Raw genomic sequence first — 22,287 nt, forward strand, 5'->3', positions numbered from 1 at the left:
ACCTTGGAAAAAGAGGTCATTGACCGATTACGCAATCAGTCTCCCTAGGGATTCCATGCCCATATTTGATGTCCTGTCAGTATTCTATGCCCATATAAGGAGTCCCGTCACGAGTTATAGGGTCACTTCTACTGTTGACCCCTCGTTCTTTATGCTAAAGTCTTGTATTGGTTTAAAAAGAAGAGTTGCTAGGAGACGTAAAGATGGGTCGGGACGAAGGGTGGGGGAGGTGATTATTGATGAGTGGTTGAGACCGGATTTTTTATTTTTTGGAAGATTTGTTTAATTATTTGATGTATTAATTGATTATTTATGTGGACTTCCGCGTGACTGGAAAGCCTCATATATTTTTCTCAATGGCGAAAGTGTTATTTCTTATTTATTTGGGATTATTAAAAACAGAAACATTGAACTTGAGCTATATGTGTGTTTCACTTTATCTTTTTTGTCTACTCCATCAATTTATGCTTTTTGCAATATGAAGGACAATAAAGCTGTGCACACATAAATTTTGACAAAAAAGCTATGCACACATAAAGCTATGCTTACATAAGGCTATGCAAGATATAGCTAGCCACGCATAAAGCTATGCACAATAAAACTATGCACATATAAAGCTATGCACAATAAAGCTATGCACATATAAATACTATTCATGTATTATTTGGGCATACCTGATCATCTCCATTTCGGCTGTTTCCATTCATAACCGTATGGGAGTCTGTGGAAGGCATCTGAGGTGATTTATCTCGGCTTAAATTCTCGATAATAGTAGTATTCTTATTGTTAGATGGAGGTTGCTTTTTCACTGCATTCTTAGCCCGTTTACGGATCGCCTAAAATATGAAAATTTTCAATTATATGATGAAAAACCGCTAAAATTTTATTTTATGTTAGCAGCAAACCGTGTTGGACGACAGGCATATAAAAAAAGAATAAAACAAACAAATGTCTAAATGAAAATTATTTATTATCGAAACAGTAGAAATTCAACCACAAAAGATTCATAAAAATTCATTTGCCTCTCCCCCTGACATTAATTTAAAAGTATCCTCTCTCCAAAAAACTTTACCTAAAAAAAAATTGACCCCCCGGGTGTGAGACAAAACTGAAAATTGCCAAAACTAGACAAGAATCATCACAAAATTAATAGGATCTACTGTATAATAAGACAAGCACGACTCATCCCCCGGAAACTGACTTCAGGCGCCTGTTGTAAGATGTTGCATGATTTTGAGAGAACTGGAGTAAAAGAGCTAGCAAATTATTGATACAGACTTTTTTTCTTTTTTTTTCCTTTTTTGTATCATTTAAAGCAGAAGGGATAGAAAAACCGATGGTAGAAAAAAGATAGTAGTCTACCATGAGCATCTTTAGACAATAGCAAGACATATTATTGAGAAGCCTTCACGAGTTCACTTAATCAGAGCCGTGACTACTAAAAGCGTTGTCTACTGAGTCTAAAGCCATTGATTACTAAATACTGTGACTACTATAGCTCTGACTGATAACAGTGGTGCATTATTATCTTTAGATGGGCTGCCATTTGGGAAAAGATGGGCTAGTTAAGGATCATTCATTGAACCTAGAAATTTCTGAAATCCTGATGTCCCCTCGTGACATTTAGATTTTTTAACCCCAAAATTTTACGTGTATTCACCTGAAGGACGTTGAAAAGGCCATTAACTTGGTATCTTTTTTCGAGTTGTCCTCTAGCGGTATTTAATGCGAATGAAATTTTTGTCTGTATGCAACACCTTTCATACATTGCATGACGTCGTTGCAATACTATGATGTATCTGTTTTGCTCTTTAAATGTATGTGAATGTGACGTTATTTACATGAAAAAATTTTCTTTTAAATTTAAGCCTCTATACTATTGTCAGTCGAAGGGTGTACGTTCAGCTCATGGCCCAACAAAATATTCCCATGCCCTAGTGGCAGGGCGTGTGCCCCACGTTGGGTATCACGGGACTAGATATATAGTGTGATTTTAAGAAAGAGGACGGGGAATGTGTTGGTCAAATTTTCTCTGTGTTGGTCAAATTGTGTTGGACAATCCTCTTATTTATTAATCTTAGACTATGTTTATTCCTGGGTTATATTATTTTGAAAAGGTGTTCGATTCAGCGGAAAGAAAAGCTTTACTGAATGTTATATGCTTAAATTATATTAAAGAAATAAATAAACAATTTAAAGTGACATTAAAACCTACGCCGAATACAACTCATCCTATACACGAGGGGAAGGCAGCTCCTTCACGTTTAAGTTTAAGGAGTTATTTTTGAAGGTATTTTAGCAGACAAAAGATATAGAAATTTACTAACTGTAAATTTTTTATTTTGTCAAATTACCGTTAAAAACATTTTTGCAGAATTTTTTTTTTTTGGTTACGTATATATGGAAGTCATCGGAATCATCGGAAGCCAAAATCAAAACTTGTATTAATTTAAAAACGTTCAGAAATTAAACAAATAACAAGTTTTTTTTAAAACTGAAAGTAAGGAGCGACATTAAAACTTAAAACGAACAGAAATTATTCCGTATTTGAAAGGGGCAGTCCCCTCCTCAACGCCTCGCTCTTTACGCTAAAGTTTGACTCATTCTCACAACATTATTTTTCAAAACATTAAAAAACTTTAGCAAGAGCGAGGCGTTGAGGAGGGGACAGCCCCTTTCAAATACGGAATAATTTCTGTTGGTTTTAAGTTTTAATATCGCTCCTTACTTTCAGTTAAAAAAAACTTGTTTTTTCTTTATTTATACTTATAAAGAATCGGCTTTTTATAGTGATTAAATAAAAAAAAACTAGTTTTTTTAACTGAAAGTAAGGAGCGACATTAAAACTTAAAACGAACAGAGAAATTATTCCGTATATGAAAGGGCTGTCCCCTCCTCAACGCCTCGCTCTTTACGCTAAAGTTTTTCATTGTTAAAAAAAATAGAGTTGTGAGAAAGTCAAACATTAGCGTAAAGAGCGAGGCGTTGAGGAGGGGACAGCCCCTTCATATACGGAATAATTTCTGTTCGTTTTAAGTTTTAATATCACTCCTAACTTTCAGTTAAAAAAAACTTGTTTTTTTTATTTAATTTTTGAACGTTTTTGAATAAATGCAGGTTTTGATCTTGGCTCACCGTACATCAATAATTAAAACACAATTTTCATATTAATTTACTTTTATTTGCTTAAATGGCTTTCTCGAAACTTGTCTAATTTTATTTACGAACGTTTTTATTAGTAATAAATATACGTAACTTACGAATTAACTTACGTAACGAACTTCTATATTCATATATTTTTAATACGTATTTTAGGGGGTTCGCCCCCAGTCAATACCTTGCTCTTTAAGCTAAAGTTTGAATTTTGTTCCAATTCTTTAAAAATGACCGCTTAATCACAAAGGCCGTTAATTAGAACAAATAGCTCTTATGAAACTACTAAAAAATCTTTTGCTTAAAGAGCGAGGTATTGACTAGGGGATGAACCCAATCATATATGTAATATTTTCTGTTCGTTTAAAGTTTTCATGTTGCTGCTGTTGCAGTTGAAAAACTTGTTTTTTATATTTAATTTCTGATCTTTTTTTAAATGATGCAGGGAAGTCCGGCGTCCCCTTCATAGCAATGTCCCTTCCCCCATGAAAACTTCCTTCATAGAAAGATCCTCCCAAATAACCCCCAAACCACCCCACCCCCCACGACCAGGAGAAATCTCCCCTGAAAAAGTCTGTATACTTCCCAATAACCAATACTATATGTTAACATTGGGTAAAGTTCATAACTTTCAGCCCTCCCTCCGGGAACTTCGGGGGATTAAGTCATTCTAAAAGACATACTTATAATATTTTCGAACATGCTGAGCAAAATGGCTATCTAAAAATTTGGATCAGGTGACTTTGGAAAAAAAATGAGCGTAGGAGGGGGCCTATTTGCCCTCAATTTTTTTAGGTCACTTAAAAAGGCCACTAAAACTTTTAATATCCATTCTAACGAGCCCTCCCACGATATTTTAGGACCACTGGGTCGATACGATCACCCCTGGTAAAAAAAAAACAACAAAAAAAAAAAAAACACCCACCCGTGATATTTCTTATGGCAAAAAAAAAATACAAAATTCCACAATTTTGTAGATAGGAGCTTGAAACCTCTACAGTAGAGTTTTATGATACGCTGAATATGATGGTGTGATTTTAATTAAGGTTCTATAATTTTTAGGGGGTCTTTCCCCCTTTTTTCGAAAATCAGCCGAATTTTCTCAGGCGCTAAACTTTTGATGGGTAGGATTAAATTTGATGAAACTTATATATTTGAAATCAACATTAAAATTTAATTCTTTTAATGTATCTATTTGTATCAAAATACCGTTTTCTAGAGTTTCGGTTACCATTGAGCCGGGTCGCTCCTTACTTACAGTTCGTTACCACGAACTGTTTGATTCTACACAAGTATAATTCATTAAGTTTGAGGTTACCCCTAAAATATAGAGCTTAAAAATTTTGCCTGATTTTCAAAAAATGGACAATTCACCCCAAAAGGGCGATTGATCTTGAAGAAAACTCTACCCTAAAACTCAGCATATCAAACAAGCGTATTGCAGAGGCTTCAAGCCCTATTTGCAAAAATGTAAAATTTTGTTGTTTTTTTTTTTACAAGAAGAAGGATCACAGAACATTGTTTATTTGTTTGTTTTCCCATGGATGGTTGTATCGACAAATTTGTCATAGGAAATCGGAGCAGGCTCATTCAAACGAAAATTTAAATTTAAATTTTGTTTTGTGCCATAAGCCTCGAAAAATACATTTTCCAGCATTTTTTTTTATTAAGTAGTATTTTTATACAAGTAGTTATTTTGTTGTTGTTTTGTTGTTGCTGTTTTGATATTGTTGCTTTTTATGAGGGGTGGTCAAAATTAATCTCTAATCCTCCTGCATCCCTGCCACCCTCGAGCGAAATCTCTGGAAAGAAACATGCCGTCATCTTCTGGGAGCCCCGATGAGCCTGGACTCGGCTTGAACGTACAACAATCCTTCTGGTAGTGTATGAATGTCCATGGTAGTGTTTTTGGATTAACCCTATAGTGTGGATATTTGAAAGTAATAGATCCTCTCTTGTTGCAGAAAAAAAAAATGTAACTTAATAGATTCTATTCTTATACTTAACGGCACAAATATTCAACAGGTGGCAGAGGGGCATTATAAGGTCCACCAAGAAATTTTTAGAAGGGGAGGAGAACGCGCTACCAGGAGCTTCGTTGTTATCAATGTTTAAGTGAAAATATTTCTCGTTCTTCTTATTATGTACATACTTTCATTTCTTCTTCTTACCCGCGGAGCGGGAGGGATTGACCCCTGACCCCGCGCCAGTGTTCAAGGCATACACCTCCACAAAAAAAAAATTTCTTTAGGAGTTCACCATGAAAACCGTTGAAATGATTACCTTATAATTTTTTTTAGGTCTTTCTCTTCCCAAATAGTATTAGGTGGGGTACACTTTTTCAGGGATTATTATTATTCTTGAAGCACTAATCTACGAACGTTCAGTGGCTTTTTGCAAAAAGGGTCTAGATCCACTTTTTTATGAAATGAATGAAAACGTATGGCCCAAAATAGCTTAAAGAGATCTATCGATTGGTCTATTCAAAATTAGCTGACTTAGTCGACTTAGTTGGGTAATTATCGCCCAATATCAGTCTTGCCAATTAATTCTCGTCTTATTGAAAAATGTTTTAGTAATCGGTAGACCCATTTTTTAGACAAGTTTAATTTGTTGAATAATAATCAGTTCGGTTTCAGAAAAGACAGAAAGACAGAGTATGCATTGATATTTTTGACTAGTATAATTAACATAGCTTTAGATGAAGGATTTAAGGCTGGTGCAGTGTTTCTTGACCTACAGAAGGCTTTTGATAAAGTTGACCATGGCCTACTCCTGGAAAATGCGAGGTCTATGGGATCCGAGGTAAAGCTCTTGACTTTGTACGGAGCTACTTTTGTAACCGGTGCCTGTTTGTAGAGATGACTCGTATATAATCAGGATCCCACCCAGCGGCTAGTGGTACCCCGCAGGAGTCAGTTCCTGGTCTGATTCTTTTTTTATTGTATACTAAGGATATACCTATTTGTATCCCAAGTTGTTGTTTTAATGTTAGTTATATAGCTAAAAATCCCAGAAATGAGACGGTATCATTATTTTCTGATGACACAGTTGCTGTTAGTACCGCGAAGACAGAAGAATTACTTCAGACATTGATGAAAGATGCTATTGAAAGGTTATATTCCTGGTTGAGGGTAAATAGGTTAAAGATTAATCTGGGTAAGACTAATTTTGTTATTTTTTCCCGTTCACCAGATTTTTATCCATGGATTCAGGATATGGTAACACAGTAGGAGATAAGATATTTATTTCAAAAAAATCGCTATCACAAGCCCACAAAGGGCCGAATTCGGACTTTGGAGTCGACAACATAAATGGTTACACTAAAAATGCAAAAAACAACAACAAAATAGAGAAAACCATAATGAACAATAATTTAAAAGTTAATAATTAAAACTGTAAAAAGTCAATTAAAAAGATAAAAACTGGTCAAACTAAACTTAGAGCGACACATAAATGCATTAAAAACTGGTCAAACTAAACTTAGAGCGAGACATAAATGCAATTAAATTAAAAGGGATACTCAGAAAATGTCAATAATTCAACTAAGGTAAATCAATAAAAGAGTTAAAAGCAATAAAAACTGGTCAAAAAAAAAGAAAAAAAAAGGGGGGGGGCAAGCAAATGAGTGCAAGAACCTGGGCAGTACCATTAGCTAATAAAAAAAAGAGGGGGGGGGGAAAGAAACTATTGAGGCATTTTATTTATTTATTTTATGTAATGAAGGGGATAAAAGTTCTTTCGTATCTGGAAGTAACGCAGCGAATGGGGGACAAAGCCGGGATGGGCTCAGAAACAGCTCGAGGTGGCCGTAATCTGGATGGGGAGTGACATTTGGGGAAATACTTGCCGTCCGAGGGTTTGTTATGGCATTTTTTGCCGAACGGAGGCACAACAAAATCCTCCTTTGCTCCAGGGTTTTCAGACTAGCTTTTTTTAGGAGCAGAGAGTACGGCACCTTGCCTTGTTTGAAAATTATTTGTAAAGCCCTTTTTTGAATTGATTCGATTTTTTCTGATTCTTAGCGAGAGATAACAGGGTGTCAAACTGGACAAGCATATTCTAGATACGGGCGGACAAAAGACGTGTAAATTCTTAAGGAGTGGGAAGGGGGGGACTCTGAATTTATTTAGGAGCTTAAGGAGGGCGATAGACACATTAGCTCTATGGATGATGTCTTTAACGTGGATATCCCACTTTAAATTGGAAGAAATTGTGACGCCAAGTAGTTTAAATGAGGACACGGAAATCTCAGGAGGGATAGGATTAAGAAAATAGGGCGAGGATTTGAGGAAACAAATGGACATTATCATGGACTTAGAGGGGTTTAATGTAACGTCTAATTCTAAGGCCTCATCCTCAATTGATTTAGGATACTCATAGGGTCACGTATGAAATTTATTAAGCAAGCTTAAACAACCGTTATGTCATCAACAAATTTACATAGGTCACGAAATTCCTTTGCGAGGATGTTGATCATTACTGAAAAAAGGAGGGGACCTAGAAGAGTACCTTGGGGTATGCCGTTGTGGACAGGGAGAGGATTTGAATAATGGTTTTGGTATTTAAAAACTTGCAATCTATTTGTTGAGAAGGAGGCAACTAATTTCACCAGTAAGGGATCAATATTGAACTCTTTGACAAGTTTCTCAATTAAAATATTGTGGTTAACAAGGTCGAATGCTTTCTGAAGGTCAATGGAAATTAAATTTAGCCAGGAATTAGGCTTTTCAAGGGTTTTCCCAATGTGATCAATAAGAGAAACGAGGCAATGGGAAGTAGAGGTGGATTTTAGGTTCCCAAATTGTTTCAAGTCAGTAAGAGGTGGGATTTTTTCCTTTAGCCAATCTGCAAGTAATCCTTCATAAAGTTTTTAGAAAATAGGAGTAAGAGTTATAGGCCGAACGCCTTCAAAACCAGGCTTTCCATTTTTCTTTTTCAACGGGGTTATGAAACCCTGTTGCCCAAACTCGGTAATTTTGTTAAACAGGAAAGACAAGGGCTTAGACAAGAAATCACCGAAGGCACTAATAAGAGGAAAGGGGATATCCAAAGGACAAATACTTGTCTTTCTTAGTTTTTGAATTCTTCTTTCTATCTCAGACGGGGAAACAGTGGGTAAAGAAGGGGCAAGGGCTCCTGATGGCATTTGGGCGGACAGTGGTGGAAGGCTCTGGACAATGGAAGCGAGGAATTTATTGAGATTATTGACAGTAATATCAGGGGACTCGGGTAGATTGAAGTTAAGCTGTTCAAACCTCCTGCCACATAGCTTTTTAACCTCAGAATACCAGTTTTTTGGTTTATTAGTGAACAATGCTTCGACCTTATTTTTGTAGTACGATCGTGCCAATTTGCGAATTTCTCTTTTAATTGATTTTCTTAGTTTATTTGCTTCATCTTGTTTACTATTTTTGAAAAGCTTCAATTTGGTTGTAATTAGCGTTTTTATAGTTTAGTTAATAAGGGTTTTATCACTGGAGCACTATTTAAATTTTTTTTCAGGAAAACAAATTTGATAGTTATCACTTAGCTTTTTGTGGAACAAAGCCATCTTGTCATCAACATTTTTTAAACTATAAACATCGGACCAATCTTCAGTATTCAGCCACATACCAAAAGTAAGAAGACAGGAATTTTGAAGAGGGCGATAACTGCCATAAGTTATTGAGAAAGAATGCTTAAAATTTGAAGAGGGGGATAAAAGAATCGAAAGATGATAACTCCCACCTAATAGGGGCAAAGCTGAGGAAAAATTATACATATTAATTAAAATAATATCAAGAGAGGTATTTCCCCGAGTCGTTGGTGTTTTAAAGAATTTCTTAAATTTAATTGAGAAGCAAAAAGAATCCATTTTAAGGTCATTTGCATCGCCAACTAAAAATAGACCAGCATTGGGGTAATTAGAAATAACAAAATCAGCATTTGTCTGCAATTGCTGGATGAATTTACGTTTTGACTCGATATTTTGATTTGGGGAGTAATAGAAAACAGTTATTGCAATAATATCAAATGGACGAGGAAGAACTTTTAGTCTAATACTTGGGACTCGAATAAGCTTTGGGTAAAGGTTACTCTTATTAAAGAACAAAACACCGCCACCTTTTTTTCCAAGTGGGTGGTTTAAAGGACGGAGTTTAATAAACTCCGTATAATTTGTCAGGCGCAGAGACCCTGGGTCATGGGACTGCACTTCCGTAATAGCTATAATATCGATTAGATTTGATTCTGAAAGCACCTCGAGTTCGGTAAACTTTTCAAAATTAAGACTTTCAGCATTAGTAACTAAAAGTTTAGGAAAAACAAACCGATTGGGGAATCTCGACAGGGATACTTGGTATGTTTGAGAATCTCCTAGGTGGGGTTTCAATTTAATATTATGATGCTGCGGAGAAGTAGGGTAAGAGAAGGATTTACCTTGGAGATTTGGAGGTGGAAGGACTCGCGAGGATACAGAAGAAGCATGATGAGGAAGGTGCGACTTGTTTTCAGTTGTCGGGAAGTGCGAACAATTAGGATTTAATACAAGACAATTATTAAATGCAAAAGGACTCAGACCTGAGTCACACTGGTAGGGTGGGCACGCGGGGTATAAAATGGAGCTTTAAAGTGGTTGTTTTCTTATAAGTACCTGGGAGTTTATATTGATGATGTTTTATCATTCAAGCGCCATGTATATTATGTTTGTAAAACTGTGTCTCGTAACCTGGGTATAATGAGAAAACTTCAGCATTGTTTTCCTCCTTTTGTTATGCACCTTCTTTATTATTCCCTTATCCATCCATATATATTGTATTGTAGTAGCGTTTGGCTTGGAACATTCCCTTCTATTGTTCGACAAATACGAGTTCTACAAAACAACACTGTTCGGCCGTTAGATGGCCTACAACCCCGGGATTCAGTACGAAACGCGTATGAACGTGTAAAGATACTGCCAGCTTCCGGATTACGGGAGTTGTATACATTTCTATTCATTTTTAGGATTCAGAGGGGTATGAACCTCGCGTGTTTTGATAGCTTGGCAAACCTATGAGATCTTCCGTCCATGATTATGATACTAGGTCATCTGTAGAGATTAATATTCCGCTGGTTGTTTCGGCCCGATCGATGTTTTCTTTGCTTCACAGGGGGATCAGAAGTTGGAACAAACTTAATCAAAATATACAAAATATAGGTGATATTTCTTCGTTTAAGATAGTAATTAAAGGGATGCTTTTTAGTAAGTATGAATTTTAGTGTTTTTTTTTTTTTTTAATAGTGACATTGGTAATCTTTTATGTATACTGAAGGTGAGGTTCACAATTATTATAGTAAATTTAATGAAAATGTTAAGGTGTAAGGTTTGTGGTGCTGTTTGGGGACTGTGATATAGATAGGTTATTTTTTTTCATTTTTTTATTGTTTTGTTAAGTTAGTGTATTTTTGCCACCCCCTTGGACAAGTTTTTACTTCTTGACGTGGCCGCTAGACTTATGCTAAATTGTTTATTTGTTTAGAATAAATCTCTCTCAGTCTAGTTATAAATTGTTCTAAAAGGGCGTGAAAAAAAGCGCGAGTCTCCTATCTTCTAAGTAACGAACAATTCAGCAATTTACGAGCCTGAGAAAATTTGCCTGATGGTCGAAAAGTTGCGAAACACACCCTAAAAGTCAAGGAATTTTGATCAAAATCAAACCATCAGATTCAGCGTATTCGAGAACCGTATTGTAGAAGTTTCAAGCTCCCATCTGAAATGACGTGAAATTTTGTATTGTTTGCCAGAAGAAAGTTCACGGATGCGTGTATATATATATATTTTTGTTTTGCTTTATTTTTTCTTTGTTTTCTCCAGGAGAGATCAAATGGAAGCAATAGTCGAACTAAAATTAAAAGTTCTAGTGCCCTTTTTAAGTTACCAAAAAGATAGGAGGGCAACTAGCACGCTTCCCGCCCCCTTTTATCTAAATGTCTTCCGATCAAAATTTTGAGATATTCATTTTGTTCAACATAGTTGAAAAAACCAGTAACTATGTCTTTGGGGGTAACATGACCCCTTACAACCCCTGGGGAAAGGTCTGTAAGTCATGAAACTTGCCTATTGTTTACGTATGTATTATTTACTGTAATCCTTCCAACAGCTGGGATCGAACCTCAGTCTCGAATTTTTCTAGACGTGGCAGTTCCCACTTTGCTGTTACAAGTTAAAAAAATCAATCTTACCTTGATTTTTTTAACTTGTAACAGCAAAGTGGGAACTGCCACGTCTAGAAAAATTCGAGACTGAGGTTCGATCCCAGCTGTTGCAAGGATTACAGTAAATAATATCATTAGTTTTTATTATTGGGAAATATACTGACATTTTTTGGGGGGAGGGGGTAGAAATGTTCTGCTGAAGGAATTTTCCACGGGGATAATTTTCCGTGGGGAGGGAAGTTTCCGATGAATGAACTTTTAAAGGGAAATTTTACACTTCGGATATTTGCCAGAATTCCTATAAGAAATTCTTTTTATTTGTCTTACTTTCTCTTTGCTAACTCAATTTTATATGTGGAGATGTTAAGAAGAATCGTCCGGGGAAAATTTTTATACGCGTTGGAATTGTCTAGAGCATCTTTCCGTGGAGGGGCGGATTTTCCATGGGAGAAGTTTTCCATCGGGGAGTTTTCATGGGAAAAATTCTCCAGAGAGGATTTTCTACCGGAGTAACTTTCTACTTGGGGGTGGACGGGGGGGGGGAGGGAGTTTTGGTAAGAACTTTCCACGGACGGAGGAATTTCCGACATGACGTTTCAAACAATAAGAAATTAAAGTCTTATTCAAATGAAATTGTGCTAAGAAAATACTTTCAGCTGGAATCGTTGGCAAGAAATTTTTCGGGGGGATTTTTCAGCAAAATGGAATTGTCTGGAAGGAAACCAGTCAAACAAGTTACCTTGTTTGACTGGTTTGCTGGCGTGCTGACTACAAGCTTAAGGAATATTGCCAATTGAAGTTAAATTACAGCTGCATTTTTTTGGAAAAGTGGGGGGGTTAATATTGCCCCCCTTGCGTGTAAGTCTTCGTTTCATGTTTTTCTAAGCTAGATTTTCTCCTGAGCAGCTATTACAGCAAAATTACTCAACAATGGCGGTAACCCAATCATCGTTTGAAAAAGCAATTAAGGACTTGAAGGAACGCCTGATTTCAGTTTCTAATGATCAATCTTCGATAAAAGCGCACCAGGCTGGAGTGTCTTCCAAGCTCGATACAGTTATGTCCGACATAAAGTCACTCAGGCAAAGCTTAGCAAATAAAGATGCTGAAACAGAAGAACTACGATCTTCTATTAAAAGCCATCAAGCTGAGCGTGTGAAACTTGAAAAAAGGTTTCTTGAACTAGAAGTTAAAGATCGTCAGCTGAATTTAATTATTCATGGCCTGCCAAAAAAGAAATCAGGCCAATCTCTCAGTGAAAACATTGAGACTTTATTCAAAGAGAAATTAGAAATTGAAAAAGATATTCCTCTTAAAAAAGTGTACCGCGTAAAGAGTGTTAGCCCCATTACAGTTAGAAACAACAAACAAGCTGGAGTATCGCCTGTTCTTATTTCTTGTGCGAATAATTTAGACTTGCAAATACCATTGGGCAATGTAGGCAAACTTAAAGGAAGCGGTATTAGAATATGTACTGATTTGCCTCCTTCACTAAATGCCCTACGTAATGAGCTTTTGGCCAAGGCACGTGATCTTAAAGCTCAGCAAATATCCAAGTTTACGCGAGTGAAACAATCCGTGGCCAGACTATTGCTGCAAAATAGAAACGATATTACTGGCCCATGGGTAAGACATGACGAATGCTAATATTGGTTGTATATATATCTATATAATGATTTGTCAGATTGATTAGGTTTTTTAATTCAGTATATAGTCTATGCTGCTTAGGAATGTGAAGATTGATAAGTAAAGTGTCTTACTTAAAAAGAAGTGTATTTATCTCGTTGTCTGTGTTCTTCTTTATTTTTGTTTCCTTTCTTTTTGCTCTTTTCGCTCCTATGTGCTTTCTTTTTTTCTGTATTTTTCACTTATTTCCAAATCCCTGCTCATCTATCTCTGAGCTCCTAGCCTAAATTCAGTAAAATTGGTTCAGTTTTCTTGCCGTATATCTTTTGTTGCAGAAATTCTACAAGAACGTACTGCCGTTGACATTTTTCCATTGCGTCACCCCGGCCCAACGCCAAGTTGAGAATACGGGTGAGAAATTTTATTCTAATTTGAATGGTGGTGGCTGTGGTGGAACTCGTGATAGGTTGAGTGAGTTGGAGGGGAGACCCTTGAATTTATCACATATTCTTTAATGCATTGATAGAGAGGATGAAAACACTTATGATTATTTTATTAATAATTTACCCACGAACAAATACCTTTCTCTTGGAATGATTACGAGTAAACCAACAAAAAAGTGTCTGAGAACAGCATTTTTAAATTGTTGTGGACTTATGAGTAGTTTAGAAAACATTTCACTATTGCTTCCCGACAATAAGATTGATGTTTTTGGTGCATGTGAAACATTTTTAAATGAGCAATCTTTAGAGCTAGCTCATTTAAATGGGTATAGGTTGTTATTTAAACATAGAATAGGTAGACAGAGAGGAGGGTTGGCTCTTTTGTAAATGATAGTATACCTGTAAGAGAAGTGAATGATTATGGTTACCTTTATGAAGAAATGTCATTTGAATTTTTTGCTATTGAGCTAGATTTAAGTCCTTCGAAAGTGTTAAGTTGCGTCCTGTATAGGCCGCCAAGTTCGGCTGCTAAACAATTTGTAGAAAAGTTCGATGAACTTAGCTCGCTGATGACCCAAAGAAAGTGTAAGTTAATGATGTTGGGTGATTTTAATATTGATATTAGTAATGTACATAGGAATGTGAATTCAATGCTTTCGAATAATGTTAGTAGGAAGGACCTATCGACTCGTGACCCCACACCATATATTGGCATAGAATACCCAGGGAGTACACAGGTGCTCCCATCTACAATTTAGTCTAACGCTGAACCTACCTAATTTATTCACGGATTATCGATCGAGTAAGGGGAGAGAATTTCCGAGAAATTGATTGCGTAATCGAGGGGAGAGAATTTCCGAGAAATTGATTTGCATAATCGAGGGGAATTATTTATTTACGAAAGGGGAATAAAGAAACAAATATGGCTTCATTGATCTTAGGTCTGAGGGATAAACGCTCTTTAGGTCAGAGAGAAAAATTGATCTTCTAATTTTAAATATGGCTTCATTGATCTTTAGTGTCAGGAATTAGAAATGACATCACTTGTTATCTTGGAATTATGCGGGAGTCTAAAGAGATAGAAATTCTATTTTTAAATACGGCTTCTCTGATCTTTAAGTCGGAGAGATAAATTGATATTCTAACGAAACCTTAATAGTGTAGCTACGAACATCTATGAGATGAAGAGATTAACGCGGGAAAGGGTTTCCTAGGAATTTTAAATGTGACGGCACAGGGATGCCAAAACAAAAGGAACACGCAGAAATTACGTTTAGGGATTATTTGGGCGAAACCATTTTGAGATATTTTAGAAGATGATTTGAGCGAAACAGTTATAGGCATTTTAGAAGATGATTTTAGAAGATGATTTAGAAGAGGATTTGAGGGTGAAGCTCTGTGGTCGTTATAATACACAAGTTCCATTTGAACAGTGTTGTGAGGTCACCCTACCCCAACCCCAAAGGACCCCCATACCCCAACCTCAAAGGGCCCCTCTACCCCAACCCCAAAGGCCACCCGGCCCCCCAAGTGCCCCCGGGGCCCCACATTTAAAAAAATACTTTTTTGAATCAATTTGTTTGCATGTCTGAGTTGGTATTTCCAAGTCCAAGAATTTGTCTTTGTTAGTTTGTATATCTAAAGTGCATGTCTTTCTCTGTTTGCATGTCTGATTCTATCTGTTTACATGTCTGGGTTAGTGTTTGCAAGTCCAAGTATTTGCCTTTGTTGGTTTTGTATATCTAAAGTGCCTGTCTTTCTCTGTTTACATGTCTGATTCTAATTATTTGAATTTCTGGGTTGGTGTTTGCAAGTCCAAGTATTTGTCTTTGTTGTTTTGTATATCTAAAGTGAATGTCTTTCTCTGTTTGCATGTATGATTCTATTTGTTTACATGTCTGGGTTGGTGATTGCAGGTCCAAGTATTTGTCTTTTTTGGTTTGAATGTCTAAAGTTTCTGTCATTATCTGTTTGTGTGTTTGATTCTATTTGTTTGCATGTATGAGTTGGTGTTTGCAAGTCCAAGAATTTTTCTTTGTTGGTTTGTATATCTAAAGTTTCTGTCTTTCTCTGTTTGTGTGTCTGATTCTATTTGTTTTCATGTCTTGGTTGGTGTTTGCAAGTCCAAGAATTTGTCTTTTTTGGTTTGCATGCCTAAAGTGTCTGTCTTTCTCTGTTTGTGTGTCTGATTCTATTTGTTTGCATGTCAGGGTTGATGTTTGCAAGTCCAAGAATTATTCTGTGTTGGTTTGAATGTCTAAAGTGTCTGTCTTTCTCTGTATGTGTGTCTGATTCTATTTGTTTGCATGTCTGAGTTGGTATTTGGAAGTCCAAGAATTTGTCTTATTGGTTTGAATGTCTAAAGTGACTGTCTTTCTCTGTTTGTGTGTCTGATTCTATTTGTTTGCATGTCTGGGTTGGTGTTTGCAAGTCCAAGATTTTGTCTTGTTGTTTTGAAAGCCTAAATTGTCTGTCTTTCTCTGTTTGTGTGTCTAATTCTATTTGTTTGCACGTCTATGTTGGTTTTTTCAATCCCGAGAATTTGTCTTTATTGGTTGGAATGTCAAAGTGTCTCTCTTTCTCAGTTTGTGTGTCTGATTCTATTTGTTTTCATGTCTTGGTTGGTGTTTGCAAGTCCAAGAATTTATCTTTGTTGGTTTGAATGTCTAAAGTGTCTGTCTTTCACTGTTTGTGTGTCTGATTCTATTTGTTTGCATGTCTGAGTTGGTGTTTGCAAGCCCAAGAATTTGTCTTTGTTGGTTTGAATGTCTAAAGTGTCTGTCTTTCTCTGTTGGTGTGTCTGATCCTATTGTTTTCATGTATGGGTTATTGTTTGAAAGTCCTAGAATTTGTATGTTGGTTGTTTGAATGTCTAAAGTGTCTGTCTTTTTCTGTTTGTGTGTCTTAATCTATTTTTTGCATGTCTGGGTTGGTGTTTGCAAGTCAAAGTATTTGTCTTTTTTGGTTTGAATGTCAAAAAGTATCTGTCATTCTCTGTTTGTGTGTCTGATTCTATTTGTTGGCAAGTCTGAGTTGTTGTTTGCAATTCCAATTATTTGTCTTTTTTGGTTTGAATGTCTAAAGTGTCTGTCTTTCTATGATTGTGTGTATTATTCTATTTGTTTTCATGTCTGTGTTGATGTGTACAAGTCCAAGTATTTGCCTTTGTTTGTTTGTATTTCTTAAGTATCTATAATTATCTGTTTTTGTGTATGATTATACTTGTTTGCATGTCTGAGTTGGTGTTTGCAAGTCCAAGAATTTGTCTTTGTTGGTTTTTAAGTATATAGTGTCTGTCTTTCTCTGTTTGTGTGTTTGATTCTATTTGTTTGCATGTCTGGTTTGATGTTATCAAGTCCAATACTTAGTATTTTGTTGGTTTTAATTCATATAGTGTGTTTCTTTCTCTGTTTGTGTGTCTGATTCTATTTGTTTGCATGTCTGGTTTGATGTTTGCAAGTCCAAGAATTTGTCTTTTGGTGGTTTGAATGCCTAAAGTGTCTGTCTTTCTCTGTTTGGGTGTTTGATTCTATTTGTTGGCATGTCTGGGTTGATGTTTCCAAGTCCAAGAATTTGTCTTTTTTGGTTTGAATGTCTAAAGTGTCTGTCTTTCTCTGTTTGTGTGTCTGATTCTATTTGTTGGCATGTCTGGGTTGATGTTTGCAAGTCCAAGAATATGTCTTTTTTGGTTGGAATGTCTAAAGTGTCTGTCTTTCTCAGTTTGTGTGTCTGATTCTATTTGTTTGCATGTCTGGGTTGGTGTTTGCAAGTCCAAGAATTTGTCTTTGTTGGTTTGAATGTCTAAAGTGTCTGTCTTTCTCCGTTTTTGTTTTTGATTCTATTTGTTTGCATGTCTGTGTTGTTGTTTGCAAGACCAAGAATTTGTCTTTGTTTGTTTGAATGTCTAAATGGTCTGTCTTTCTCTGTTTGTGTGTCTGATCCTATTGTTTTCATTTATGGGTTAATGTTTTCAATTCCAAGTATTTGTATTTTGGTGGTTTGAATGTCTAAAGTTTCTGTATTTCTCTGTTTGTGTGTCTGATTCTATTTGTTGACATGTCTGGGTTGGTGTTTGCAAGTCCAAGTATTTGTCTTTTTTGGTTTGAATGTCTAAAGTATCCATAATCTGTTTGTTTGTCTTAATCTATTTGTTTGTATGTCTGAGTTGGTGTTTGCATGCCCAAGATTTTGTCTTTGTTGGTTTGAATGTCTAAAGTGTCTGTCTTACTCTGTTTGTGTGTCTGATACTATTTTTTTCCATGTCTGGTTTGATGTTTACAAGTCAAAGTATTTGCCGTTTTTTGTTTGTATTTATAAATTGTATGTATTTATATGTTTGTGTGTCTGATTCTACTTGTTTGCATGTCTGAGTTGGTGTTTTCAAGTCCAAGAATTTGTCTTTGTTGGTTTGAAAGTATATAGTGTCTGTCTTTCACTGTTTGTGTGTTTGATTCTATTTGTTTGCATGTCTGGTTTGATGTTCGCAAGTCCAAGAATTTGTCTTTTGGTGGTTTGAATGCCTAAAGTGACTTTCTTTCTCTGTTTGTGTGTCTGATTCTATTTGTTTGAATTTCTGTTTTGATGTTTGCAAGTCCAAGAATTTCTATTTTGGTGGTTTGAATGCCTAAAGTGTCTGTCTTTCTCTGTTTGGGTGTTTGATTCTATTTGTTGGCATGTCTGGGTTGATGTTTCCAAGTCCAAGAATTTGTCTTTGTTGGTTTGAATGTCTAAAGTGTCTGTCTTTCTCTGTTTGTGAGTCTGATTCTATTTGTTTGCATTTCTAGGTTGATGTTTTCAAGACCTTGAAATTGTCTGGTTTGGTTGGAATGTCTAAAGTGTCTGTCGTTCTCTGTTTATGTCTGTGATTCTATTTTTTTGCATGTCTGGATTGATGTTTGCAAGTCCAAGAATTTGTCTTTTTTGCTTAGAATGACTAAAGTGTCTGTCTTTCTCTGTTTGTGTGTTTGATTCTACTTTTTTGCATGTATGGGCTGGTGTTTGCAAGTCCAAGTATTTGTCTTTGTTGGTTTGAATGTCTATAGTGTCTGTCTTTCTCTTTTTTTGTTTCTTATTCTATTTGTTTGCATGTCTGGGTTGATGTTTGAAAGTTAAAATATTTGTCTTAGTTGCTTTGAATGAATAAATTGAATTTCTTTCTCTGTTTGTGTGTCTGATTCTATTTGTTTACATGTCTGGGTTGGTGTTTGCAAGTCTAAGTATTTGTCTTTGTTGGTTCTAATGTCTAAAGTATCTGTCTTTCTCTGTTTGTGTGTCTCAATATATTTATATGCATGTCCTGCTTGATGTTTTAAAGACCAATTATTTATCTTTGTGGGTTCGAATTACTAAAGTGTCTATGTTTATCTGTTTGTGTGTTTGATTCTATTTGTTTGAATGTCTGGGTTGGTGTTTGCAAGTCCAATTATTTTTCTTTTTTGTTTTGAATGTCTAAAGTGAATGTCTTTCTCTGTTTGAATGTCTGATTCTATTTGTTTACATTTCTGGGTTGGTGTTTGCAACTCCAAGTATTTGTCTTTTTTTGGTTTGAATGTCTAAAGTATCTGTCATTCTCTGTTTGTGTGTCTGATTCTATTTGTTTGAATGTCTGGGTTGTTGTTTGCAAGTCCAAGAATTTTTCTTTGTTGGTTTGAATGTCTAAAGTGTCTGTCTTTCTATGTTTGTGTGTCTGATTCTATTTGTTGGCATGTCTGGGTTGAAGTTTGCAATTACAAGTATTTGTCTTTTGTTGTTTGAATGTCTAAAGTGTCTGTCTGTCTCGGTTTGTATGTCTGAATCTATTTGTTTACATGTCAGGGTTGATGTTTGAAAGTCCAAGAATTATTCTTTGTTGGGTTGAATGTCTAAAGTGTCTGTCTTTCTCTGTATGTGTGTCTGATTCTATTTGTTTGCATGTCTGAGTTGTTATTTGGAAGTCCAAGAATTTGTATTTTTTGTTTGAATGTCTAAAGTGCCTGTCTTTCTCTGTTTATGTGTTTTATTATATTTTTGTGTATTTCTGTGTTGATGTTTGCAGGTTCATAAACTGGTTTTTAATGGGTTGAATTACAAAAAAGTCGGTGTGTCTATGAGTATATGTCTGATTCTATCTTTCTTTATGTCTGGGTCGATTTTTTAAAGACTAAGAATCTGTCTTTGTTTGTTTGAATGTCAAAATTGTCTGTCTTTCTCAGTTTGTGTGTCTTATTCTATTTTTTTGAAGGTCTGGGTTGTTGTTTGCAAGTCCAAGAATTTGTCTTTGTTGGTTTGAATGTCTAAAGTGTCTGTCTTTATCTGTTTGTGTTTATGATTCTATTTGTTTGCATGTCTGTGCTGTTGTTTGCAATACAAAGAATTTGTCTTTGTTGGTTTGAATGTCTAAAGTGTCTGTCTTTCTCTGTTTGTGTGTCTGATCCTATTGTTTGCATGTCTGGGTTTATGTTTGCAATTCCAAGAATTTGTCTTTTTGTGGTTTGAATTTATAAATTTTCTGTAATTTTCTGTTTTTGTATCTGATTCTATTTGTTTTCATGTCTGGGTTGGTGTTAGCAAGTCCAAGTATTTGTCTTTTTTGGTTTGAATTTCTAAAGTATCTGTCATTATCTTTTTGTGTGTCTTATTCTATTTTTTTGCATGTCTGAGTTTTTGTTTTAAAGTCCAAGAATTTTTCTTTTTTGGTTTGAATGTCTATAGTGTCTATCTTAATCTGTTTGTGTGTGTGATTCTATTTGTTTGCATGTCTGGGTTGATGTTTACAAGTCCAAGAATTTGCCTTTGTTTGGTTTATTTTATAAAGTGTCTGTATTTATCTGTTTTTGTGTCTGATTATACTTTTTTTCATGTATGGGTTGGTGTTTGCAAGTCCAAGTATTTGTATTTGTTGGTTTTAATTTATAAAGTTTCTGTCTTTAAATTTTTGTGTGTTTGATTATATTTGTTTGCATGTCTGGTTTGATGTTATCAAGTCCAAGAATTTGTCTTTTGGTGGTTTGAATGCCTAAAGTGACTGTCTTTCTCTGTTTGTGTGTCTGATTCTATTTGTTTGCATGTCTGGTTTGATGTTTGCAAGTCCAAGAATTTGTCTTTTGGTGGTTTGAATGCCTAAAGTGTCTGTCTTTCTTTGTTTGTGTGTTTGATTCTATTTGTTGGCATGTCTGGGTTGATGTTTGAAAGTCATAGAATTTGTCTTTGTTGGTTTGAATGTCAAAATTGTCTGTCTATCTCTGTTTGTGTGTCTGATTCTATTTGATGGCATGTCTGGGTTGGTGTTTGCAAGTCCAAGAATTTGTTTGTTTTGATTGGTATGCCTCAAGTGTCTATTTTTCTCAGTTTGTGTGTCTGATTCTATTCTATTTCATGTCTGGGTTGGTGTTTGCGGGCCCAAGTATTTGTCTTTGTTGAGTTTAACTTCTAAGATGTTTGTATTACACTGGTTTTGAGTATGTTTCTATTTGTTTGAATTTCTGAGATGGTGTTTGCAAGTCCAAGAATTTGTCTTTGTTGGTTTGAATGTCTAAAGTGTCTGTCTTTCTCTGTTTGTGTGTCTGATACTATTGTTTTAATGTCAGGGTTTATGTTTGAAATTCAAAGAATTTGTCGTTTGTTTGTTTGAATGTCTAAAGTGTCTGTCTTTCTCTGTTTTTGTATCTAATTCTATTTGTTGACATGTCTGGGTTGGTGTTTGCAAGTCCAAGTATTTGTCTTTTTTGGTTTGAATGTCTAAAGTATCTGTCATTCTCTGTTTTTGTGTCTGATTCTATTTGTATGAAAGTCTGAGTTGGTGTTTGAAAGTTCAAGTATTTGTCTTTATTGGTTTGAATGACAATAGTGTCTATCTTTCTCTATCTGTGTGTACGATTCTATTGTTTGACATGCCTGAGCTGATGCTTCCAAACCTAAGAAATTGTCTTTGATGGCTTGGATGTCTAAAGTGTCTTTCCTTTTCTGATTATGTTTTTGATTCTGTTTATTTGCATGTCTGGTTTGGTGTTTGAAATTCCAAGTATTTTTCTTTTGGTGGTTCGAATGCCTAAAGTGACTGTCTTTATCTGTTTTTATGTCTGAATCTATTAGTTTACATGTCTGGGTTGGTGTTTGGTTAGGTTAGCTAAGTTAGGTTAGGTTAGCTAGTAAACATTTCTCCATGTTTAAGTTAGGCTAGGTTAGGGTAGATTAGGTTAGGTTAAGTTAGGTTAGGTTAGCCTACGGACGGATACACACGTAAGTTAATCTAACATAACCTAACCTAACCTAACTTCATCTAGCCTAACCTAACCTAACTTAAACATGGAAAAATGTTTACTAGCTAACCTAACCTAACTTAGCTAACCTAACCTAACTTAGCCTAACCTAATCTAACCAAACACCAACCCAGACATGTAAACTAATAGATTCAGAGATAAAAACAGATAAAGACATGCAATTTAGACATTCAAACTAACAAAGACAAATTTTTGGACTTGCAAATATCAAACCAGACATGCAAACAAATAGAAGCAGACACACAAACATAGACAGACAGAAACTTTGGACATTCAAACCATCAAAGTCAAATTCTTGGACTTGCAAGCACCAACCCAGACATACCAACAAATAAAATCAGACACACAAATATAGAAAGACAGACACTTTAGACATTCAAACCAACAAAGACAAATTCATGGACTTGTAAACACCAACCCAGACATGCAACCAAATAGAATCAGACACATTAACAGAGAAAGACAAGACACTTTAGAAATTAAAAACAACAATGACAAATACTTGGACTTGCAAACACCAACCCAGACATGAAAACAAATAGAATCAGACACACAAACAGAGAAAGACAGACACTTTAGACATTCAAACCAACAATGACAAATTCTTGGACTTGTAAAAACCAACCCAGACA

The 22,287-nt window shown here is 35.5% G+C and overlaps 1 protein-coding gene across 1 annotated transcript in view; it reads right to left on the minus strand.

Moving 5' to 3' along the window:
- Window positions 1-22,287, minus strand: part of LOC148949190 (dopamine D2-like receptor) — a 185,173-nt gene that overhangs the window by 47,740 nt on the left and 115,146 nt on the right. The window contains exon 3 of the mRNA XM_089092646.1: window positions 675-836. Within this exon, the coding sequence (XP_088948772.1) occupies window positions 675-836 (162 nt within the window). The remainder of the gene's footprint in view (window positions 1-674; window positions 837-22,287) is intronic.

The sequence above is a fragment of the Artemia sp. Qi Xiang Cuo genome, chromosome 8 (assembly GCF_049724085.1).
Source record: "Artemia sp. Qi Xiang Cuo chromosome 8, ASM4972408v1, whole genome shotgun sequence".
In the NCBI taxonomy this organism is placed as follows: Eukaryota; Metazoa; Arthropoda; class Branchiopoda; order Anostraca; family Artemiidae; genus Artemia; species Artemia sp. Qi Xiang Cuo.